The sequence below is a fragment of the Elephantulus edwardii genome, unplaced genomic scaffold, assembly GCF_000299155.1.
Source record: "Elephantulus edwardii isolate Elephantulus edwardi_28Jun2011 unplaced genomic scaffold, EleEdw1.0 scaffold00190, whole genome shotgun sequence".
NCBI classification, from domain to species: domain Eukaryota; kingdom Metazoa; phylum Chordata; class Mammalia; order Macroscelidea; family Macroscelididae; genus Elephantulus; species Elephantulus edwardii.
Window position 1 is genome coordinate 5,213,337 of NW_006399940.1, and position 9,835 is coordinate 5,223,171.

Here is a 9,835-nt window from a genome sequence, read left to right on the forward strand (position 1 = left end):
TGTTTACTTAGGTTTCTAAACTACATTCTATGAGGTAATAAATGTCTTCCTCGCTTCTCTAAAAAATTAATTCAAAGACCGAAACACACGCTAAACCCACCACCTAAAGACGCAAAATAACCCTACATTCCACGCCTCTGGAAAGCACATCACTTCCGCTTCCACCTTCCTAGCCCCGCCCACCTAGTAGGAAGAATGTTTTCCGGTCCTCCCGCCTATAGGTGGCGCTCTCAGCCTCGTAGTGCCACGAAGGCCTCCCGCTAGGGCTGTCCTTGAGGCGCCTGTTAGTTTAGTCCTAGAAGAGACGTTTGTAAATTCGATCGGCCAGACAACTGTCGTACAAGATATTGCTCCGGAGAGTAACGTTTAAACTCCACGCTGGTCGGGTGCCACTCATATTAAGCCCTGCCGCTGTGGTGCGTGGTTGTCAGGCAGAGTAGAGTCAGCCTCTGGGTGCGAAAGGGAAGGCCCTGGCCCTCTTTCTCCTGTGAAGACGTAGCTGCGGGTGGCTCTGGTGGCAGCGGTGGCCAAGATGTCGACCAAGAATTTCCGAGTCAGTGACGGGGACTGGATTTGCCCTGACAAAAAGTGAGTATGTGTAGGATTCCCGCATAGGGTCGAGGTTTGACATGGCAGTTTGACATCGACTCGGAATTTCTTCTTTTCGTTTCCCCGTGTGCCAAAAACCGGATTGAGGCGGCCAGTTGCGGGGTCTTAGGCGGGAAAGAGGGTCCTATCGCCACACTGGCGAGTCATTTTGGTAGTCTTTGTTTGGGATATGTTCCTAGCGTCTTCCCGACATTGTAGCTCCCAGGAGCCCCCTTTTCTGGAAGCGAGAATGCCAACCTTTTTACCCACCCCCACCCCACCGGGGGTAGGTTTCAGACATAAGGAAATCTATCTTCCTGGTCCTGGCTAGTTTGGTGTTGGATCTCTCCCACGTGACTTTTCCACCCCAAGAACTTTGGGGAAGCTTTGCTTTCTTGGACGCGACCCTTTGCGTCTTAGGAGTTGGCTGTGTTTTGCTGTTTTGTTTTTTAACCACACTTTTCTGTTCTTTACCTATCACTGCTCCTTTTGGGGTTTCCTTTTTTTTTTTTTTTTTTTTGCACACGGATTTACATTATTCACAAGGACTGAGCCTTCCACCTAGTTAGAGCCTGGAGGCAGAGGCCTGTTTGGCCTAGGGATGCCTGCAGCAGAGAAGCACGTGTTCAGTGGCTTTGCCTTTTGATAATTGCTGCTTAAGCCAGCTTGCTCTGTTAAATTGTTAGCTTTTATTGAAGGCGTTACAAATAGGGGTATCCTTATGGAAAGGTAGTGCTGAAACTAGTTTAGTAATTAGCAGTCATATAAAAAGCCCTTTGATCCTTTGTTGGTAAAGAGGTAAAATTTTGTGTTTTTTTTACATTTTGAATAAACACTAGAGTCGCCCCACTTAGAATAAATAAATACAGAACCACCATATAGGCATAAAGTGTGTTGCCAGTCTTCATAAATTGATAATTACTGGTAATAAAGTACTCACTGCAGTTCTCATTGTGTTTCCAAGGCTGTAAAGTAGCAATGTGAGGAGACAACCCTTTTTTCTCCAGTGGAACCATCGGAGACACCCAAACCTTGGGGCTAGCAGCAGAATTCTAAGGATGTATGCCTGGCAGCTGGTAGTAATTATTCATGTCATCCAATCAAAACACACTCATAGGAACTCGTTTCTGAGGCTGTAAATCCCTATTTCCTGGGAAGGAGCTACTTGCCTGAACTGTCAGAGAAGCGTGGCTTTTGTGTTGGCAGTGCAGCTCTTCACAGACTATGCCACTAGTGCTCCTCATTGAGAATATCATTTTTTAGAAGTAATCTAGAAAGAGATGGGCAGTATCTTTCAGTAGAAATTACAGCCCAGTAAGAAATCTGATAGAAGGTGCTTATGGGTTGGTTCCAAGTTGGCAGCAGTGAGTTCAGCTGATGGTTCAGTGGTGAAGTCCACCAGCAGCTTACAGAAAAAATGTAATCTGCTTCCTTAAAGATTTAGACTCACTGCCATAAAATTTATTCCAAATGCCAGCAATCTTGCGTTGAGTTTCTTGGAAGCAGATGGTGGATTTCTCTTTTTCTCTCTCTGAGCAGATAATGGATTTAAACCTTTGGTTTAACAGCTCAGTACATGGATTACCCCACAAAAGTGCTCCACCTTAAAGATTATAGCCTTGGAATCCCTGTGGATTTTCTTTGGAAACTGTCCTGTAGAGTTGCTGTAAATTGGGACGGGTTCTGTTCATATTTTCACAATTCAAATGAAAATTTGAGTTTTGTGTGATAAAGAAATGGTCCTCCATTACATACCTAACTAGATGACCTGAAGGAACTGCAGTCTAAGGAGTACAAGTTTTAGATGATTAACATTGTTATGAGTGGTAGGTTGTAATAACATTTTAGAGTTCTTTACATAGCACTCCATTGTATAGTATGCATAATGTTCATTCTTCTCAGCTTTTATTTTAATGCTCTATTTAAAAGTACTTTTTTTATTTTTCAAGTTAAATAATTTTCCTTCAGAAGAGCTCTGGTGATGCTTTGATTAAGGCATTCCGCTGCTAATTAGAAAGTTGTTGGATTGAACAATAGGTAAAGGGTAAGACATTCAGCTTCTCTAAAGGTATACAGCCTTGAAAACCATAAAGGATTGATCTGTTGTGTCCTGTTAGGACTCTGCAAATTAGAATTGTTTCTGTGGTATTTACTGTTCTTTTACTGGTTGGTATGCAGGTACATTATTAAAAACTACAATGTTACGTGGCTGTCTCTAGTTGGTTCCAACTCATAACAATTCTTTGTGCAAAGCTTAACAACTAAACACAGTTTAGTCTTGCAAATTCTTTAGCTATGTTTGAGCCCATTGTTGGAGATACTGTGTCAGCCAGGCCGAGAGCATCTTCCATTTTTCCTCTCCATCTTTCTTTTTACTCTCTACTTTTCCAAGGATGATCGCTTCCTGTAGGAACTTGTGTCAGAAGTGCCTGAGATGAAGTCTTATGGTCCATTCAAGGAAGATTTTATATACTTCTTCCAACACAGGGGTTTTTTCCCTTCTCTGATATTCCATGGTACATCGTATTTTCTAACACCATAATTCAAATGCATCATCTTTATTGTCTTGCTTTCACAGGTGACCAAAAAAATAACTGGCTTTGTTTAGGCACACCTTAGTCCTCGAGCTGTCATCTTTACTTTTTTAGTTTTAAGAGATTTTTTTCATGATGATTTATCAGATAGTTCAACTTCTTCAATTATTTGATCAGCATACAGATTAAATAACCATGTCAAAAAACTATAATTCGTCTAAATACTCATCATTTTTCCTTATTTTAAACCATGCAGAATCTCTTTCTGTCCAGACAGTTGCTGCTTTGGCTATGTATGGATTCCATGCGAACATAGGTGTTCTAGAATTCGTATTCTTGGCAGTGTTGTCAATAATTTGCTATGAATCACAAAATTTACTGATTATTATATGGTCTGTTAAGCACAGGTAAACCATCTTGATGTTCTCTGCTTTCAGCCAACACCTATCTGGCATCAACAATGATATCCCTTCTTGACCACTTATGAATCTTTGTTTCTGGCAGTTCCCTGCCAATATACTGCTGAAATGATTTAGAATTATCTTCAGCAAATTTACTTGCATGTGATATTAAAGAAATTTTACACATTCATTTGCATAACCTTTCTTTGGAACAAACACAAATATAGATCTCTTTCAGTAAGTTTACCAGGTTGCTGTATTCCAGTAACAAATTATAGCTAACACTGAGAAGAATGGGAATCCTGGGACATTTAGTTATGCTCATATGAAACCAATATCTAGACCAGTAAGTTTTTGTCTGAACAGACAAGAGAACACTGTATGGTTTAAAACCAGGATGAGTGTGTGAGGGTTGTATCTTTTCAGTCTATACCTTGAGTAAAATATTAGCAAAACTGAGCTCTATGAAGAAGAATGTGGGGTCAGGAATAGAAGAAAACTCATCACAATATATAATGCAGATGACACAGTCTTGCTTGCTGAAAGTAAGGAAGATGTGAAATGCCTGTTACAGAATAACTAATTACTGCCTTCAATATGGATTGCATCTCAAAATCAAGAAGATAAAAATGTTTACCATTGGACTGATAAGCAGTAACATTATATCTGGAGAAAATAATTGAAGTTGTCAAAAATTTAATCTTCCATGGATCACTAATCAGCAGCACCCTTGGTACCAGCAGTCAGGTAACCTGTTGCATTGTGAAAGTGTTGTCAGGGCCCTCTTCAAATTACTGAGGAGCAGTGTCTGAACTGTGGTGTTGGAGAAAAGGGCTGGATATACCATGGACTGCTAAAAGAACAAACATAAAATGTGTAGCTAGAATGCTTCTTGGAGGCAAAGATGATAAAGCTTTGCCTCATATACTTTAGATACGTAGCTAGGAGAGGCTATTCCTTGGAGAAGGATATCATGCCTGAAAAGGTGGAGGGGGTGGCAAAAGAGATGAAGGCCATAATCCAGTGACTGCAGGAATGGCCTTGAGTTTATCAGCGATGATGAAGATGGGACAGGTTTCAAATCTGTTGTTCACAGGGTCACTATAAGTTGTACTTCATTCAACACCACCTGATAACCTTGAGGCCTTGTTTTCTAAAGATGCCCTCAGTGCAGCTAAAATGTTTTCAATACCATGAGTTTTTAGTCAGATACTGTCTCAAGTAGTAGAGTATCAACCAGTACTTTTTGGTAATGACTTTATTTTGTCATACATAGGGTCAACATGAGTCACAGGGGACTTGACGGCACATAGCAATAACAATAACCCCTCTTTGGATGTCATTCTTCTGGGTTTTGGGGGGGTGTTTTCCTTAGTATTCAGCTCATAGAATCTATTATTAAAATATTAGTTTTTTTCTTAGATTCTTTGCCTTTTAGAAATGCCATTTGGTTTTCAAGCTCCATTTTTCTTGCTCGTTTCATTATAACACTGTGTTCTCAACTCACCTTTTACAGTTTTCTGTTCCACTCATTAATCATTTCTTTAGCTACTCAGTGTTTAAGAGTTCCCTCCTTCCCCCCCCCCCCCGATTCTTCTTAATGATGTTTTGTTGTATAATATCTTTGATGTTAACGCATGTAAGTTATCTTTGGTCCATTATGTTAAACATGTCATTCCAGTTTTGATGGTATATGATCAAGATTGTACTTTGCCTCTCTTGGACTTGTTTTTATTTTCTTTAGCTTCAATTTGCCCTTGTATTTGGGTTTTTTTAAAAAGCCTATTCATCTACTCTTGCAGTTGGCGCCTGACTTTGTTCTGACTGATGTTAGTAAGCTTCTTCATTGTAAATTTTTACAGATGTGGTCAGTTTGATTTTTGTGTGTTCCATCTGTCCAAAATGATGTGTTGAGTTACCGTTTATGTTGTTGAGAAAAGGTAGTAAACAGGTTCTTAATAGGTCTTGTGAAATTCTGGTATGCAGTTTCCAGCCTGCTCCTTCTCTTTTTCCAGCTTTTTTATTCAAATTGCCAATAATTATCAATGTGTCTTTAATTGCATATTTGGCCAACTTGAGAAATTGGTTTTTAAAAACCTTCAGTTTCTTCATCTTTGGTGTTATTGTCGCATACTGTTGAGTCAGAACGGATTCATGGCTCTAGTGGGTTTTCAGAGGCAGTAAATCACACGAGAGATGATTTCCCATCTTTGTCCTGCAATGCAGTTGGTTGGTGTGTTTGAACTGTGTGCGTTAGGGTTGTTAGCACAGCTGCTTAAAACTAAGCCACATTAGTGGTTGTAAAAACAGTGTGATTGGCCTTGGAATGACCATATCTGATCTCCACTGCCTCCACAGGGGGAAGAATCCCTTTCTTTAACCTCAGCAGCACAACCAGTTCTCACGAGGTCAATCATGCCTCTATCTGTGCATCATCTTCTATCAATTATAAAACCAGCCATCCCTTCCAGAGCTCTTGCTACTCTGCTGCTGGGTCCAGTAACACATGGTAGTGGGCACACAGAATTTGCATACTCAAGTACCAGTCGAATTGACTATGGCTCATAATAACCCTAAGAACAATGGATCTGAACCCTATCCTGTGTCAGTTCATCTCATTGAGGATCTTCCTCTTCTTTGCTGACTGTCCACCTTTCCAAGCATGATGTCCTTTTCCAAGGACTAAATCCTCCTAATAGCTGCCCAAAGTATGTGAGACTCCACTGCCATATGGTGATCACAACCAACTCTTAACTGACCCTCCTCCAGAGTTTCCAAGACTGAATTACATTATGACTTTGCCTGTCTTTCTACCAAGGAACCACTAAGTAACTAGAGAGCTTAGCATGTAACAGCATAGTTTTTCAGTCAGGACAGCTTAGGCATGCTTGCTGGTTCTCTGACCTTCATTCAGATTTTTGAATTTGAGCCAGTGTTACAAAACTCTTCATCCTGCCAGTTATGGCACCCCACACATTCACTTGTCCTCCAACAGGCTTGGACGAAAGCCCTGGCACTGCCTTCATGGAGTAGCAGTTTTCAGTTCAACTCTTATCTCGCATTGGTCTCTGATTTTCCACCACCTTTGCTGCTGCTGCTATGCACTGTCTGCTGCTTTCTAAGTTGGTAAAAGTCAAAGCCCATAATGATAAAGTGGTATTTAATATCCATAGTCCACTGCATCAAAGGAGTTGATACAGTGCAGTATACTTAAAATATGATTGCTTTGAATAATAGTTACTTTATTGGTTTTCCTTGTAGATAAAATGAATGGTTGATAGTGTTGTACTTGAAGTTTTTTGACAGTAATTGTGATGCATTTGCACTTCAATTTATCTCTTTCGTGTCATCATATACCATATGCATGTCCTCAGTTCAGAATTACTGATAGTCCATTTCAGTTCATTAATGCCTAGGATGATGATGATAATATGTGCCCTCGTGTCGCCTGCAACTCATAGGTGCAGCAGCCCTAAGGCCTGCTCTTTCATAAGCCAACTTCATGGTCTCTGACACTCCTACCCCTGTTATCCCACTCACTGAGTCAATCCATCTCATCCTGGGTCTTCCTCTCGTGCTTTCCCTCTATCAAGCATGATATCCCCCTCCAAGGACTGGTCTCCTTTCAACCTGAGCATATGCTTAGGATATTAAACTTTATGTGTCCCATTTAATTTTTGACAACTTGAAATTTTTTCTCAATTCATACTGTACATTCCACATTCCAATTATTAAAAGATAGTTGCAATTTCTTCTCTTTTAAGCTCATACCACATCAACAAATGAGGGTCATGGAGGCGTTACTCACTCCATTCATGTTGTTCTCTTACTCATTGCCATTGAGTCAAAATCACCTAATTGTGTACCCTCTAGGGAACTTTTGGAGATTTTAAATCTTAATATTGTAGTATTTTGAGACTAGTAGTTCTATTTTTTTTCTTTCACAAAACTGAAATTTTTGTTGTCGTTAATATGATTGAGGTAGAGCTTAAAAGTTTTGTATTCTAGATATATCACAAGAATGTATTAAAATCCTGTAAATGCTTTTTTACTTTATTTTCAGATGTGGAAATGTAAACTTTGCTAGAAGAACCAGCTGCAATCGATGTGGACGGGGTAAGTATTTAATGTATTCTATTAAGATTATATATACAGATACTTTATTTTACCAGATTCATATTACATTATATTTTTATTTTCAGAGAAAACAACTGAAGCCAAGATGATGAAAGCTGGGGGCACTGAAATAGGAAAGACACTGGCAGAAAAAAGCCGAGGCTTATTTAGTGCTAATGATTGGCAGTGTAAAACGTATGTCTTCCAAATTATTGTCAACTCTGTTTTCCATAATTTGTCCAATCACTACTTGTCAAATAGCTTCAACTCTTATTAGTCACATGGTCAAACAAAAGTAACCTTTAAATTAAAGATGTTTGTTAATTGATACTTAATCTGTATCTGATATTTTAATGTTACAAATTTTTCTAAATTTTTTAGCTAGAAATATTTGTTGCCACAATGGATTATTTTTTTTTCCTTTTTTTGTTCCAGTGAGGAAGTACTTAAAGTGAACAAGTGGCCAAAAAAAAAAAAAGGGTTATTTAAAAGTACTGAGGACTGCTTTTTATTTACTGGAAAAAAAAATCTCACAAAAAATTTTACCTGTCATTGTGCATGTCTTCAAAGTCATTTTCAGATCATAACTTAGTTTTTATAAATGTCTTCTAATTAGTTTTTCTGATATTTTTAATTTTTAAATTGGCATTAAGTCTGTAATAATTTCCCGGTTCTAACTTTTCTGCTGCACAGATAAATCACATACATAAAAGAGACTTGTTACTTTTGAGGGATTCTTTGTGGCCCTACGGAACATAGTAGAACTTCCCCATAGTTTTCAAAGCTGCTGCCTTTATGGATGCAGACCACTAAATCTAATTACTCATGGATTTAAATGACCAGCCTTTGGGTTACCACTCAGGCACTTGATCTAGCACTTTCAAGGCTCCTTTAAATGAAAGAAAATGGAATCACATAGGGATCTCACCTTTCTGATCCTGTAGATTTTTCTAGCAATAGTTTTAGGGAGTGTGGATTTGGTACATTGTGAAGTTCAGTGCTTAAACTAATTGCTAAATAATATTAACATTATTTAGAGGGTATAACTTTTAACTCTTATTTGAGATAAACTGGGAAATTTGTAAAACTTTTCATTTAAAATTCTTTTTCTCCGTGGTGATGTGTAGAGTGTTTTGTGTTAGACTGTTAGGAGAAAAGTTCAGCAGTTAGAATCCACCAACCACTCCAAAGGAGAAAATAAACAGTCTTCTGTAAAGATTTATAGACTCGGAAACCAAAGACTGTCTAGGCCAGTGTGCATTTCTTTCCATGCAGTATCACTTTCCTCCATGGTAGTCTTTCATTTTGTTGTTAGGTGCTCCTGACTTTATTTCATAGTGTCATCTTGTGGCAATAGAACTGCCATAAAGGGTTTTCTAGGTTTTAATCTTTATAGAAGTGGATCACCACATCTTTTTTTCCTAAAGAGCTAATGAGTGGATTTTAATACTCACCCTTTTTTTTTTTTTTTTTGGCTTTAGCAGCCAAGTACTTCTCTATTATAACATAAAAAGTCCAGTATTCTTTTTAAAATTTTTATTTCAGCTTTGTAGACAGTTAACATTTAGTATTTTCCTGTTTTGTACTACAGGTAACTAATTTGATATTTTTCCTTTTAAAGTTGCAGTAATGTGAACTGGGCTAGAAGATCAGAATGTAACATGTGCAATACTCCAAAATATGCTAAGTTAGAAGAAAGAACAGGTAAGATACAGTTATATTGAAGAAAATTATTATAATAGAAATAAACACTGAATTGATAATTATGTCAGTGTTACGTAAAAGATGAAGGTTCTAGCTTATCTTTTTTATTTTACATAGAATTTATTTCTTTAGGATGGGGAAAACTTTAATGTCCATTAATACTAATTGAGTAGCTTTTAAAAAATACTGATTCCAAAGAATTATTGAAGATTTTTGTGGAATGCTGGTACTTTTCAAACTGATGTTTTTGGAAACCTTTGGCTTAAAGAATGCCAAAGCTTACCTCTGACTGTTATGAAAGGTGAGGTGAAAATATTAACTTAATATAATTCAGTTTCCCATTGTTAGTGAGTGTTTAGCCCAACCACAGCTGAATACCTCAAACCTTAATTGTATATTACTCTTAACCTAAGGCTTCTTTCTAGGTATAATCTTTCTTTAAAACCTTAATTCTTTTTTTTTTTTAAGTTTTTTTTTATTGGGAAAAACATA

The 9,835-nt window shown here is 38.0% G+C and overlaps 1 protein-coding gene across 2 annotated transcripts in view; it reads left to right on the forward strand.

Moving 5' to 3' along the window:
• The first annotated feature begins 489 nt into the window (after positions 1-489).
• The window catches only part of ZRANB2 (zinc finger, RAN-binding domain containing 2), a 24,573-nt gene continuing 15,227 nt past the window's right edge, over positions 490-9,835 (forward strand). The window contains exons 1-4 of one of the 2 annotated variants that reach the window (XM_006896779.1): positions 490-588; positions 7,587-7,639; positions 7,726-7,834; positions 9,261-9,343. In XM_006896779.1, coding sequence (XP_006896841.1) covers positions 533-588; positions 7,587-7,639; positions 7,726-7,834; positions 9,261-9,343 — 301 coding nt within the window. In that variant the 5' untranslated portion in view covers positions 490-532. The remainder of the gene's footprint in view (positions 589-7,586; positions 7,640-7,725; positions 7,835-9,260; positions 9,344-9,835) is intronic. The other variant, XM_006896778.1, reaches the window with a different exon arrangement.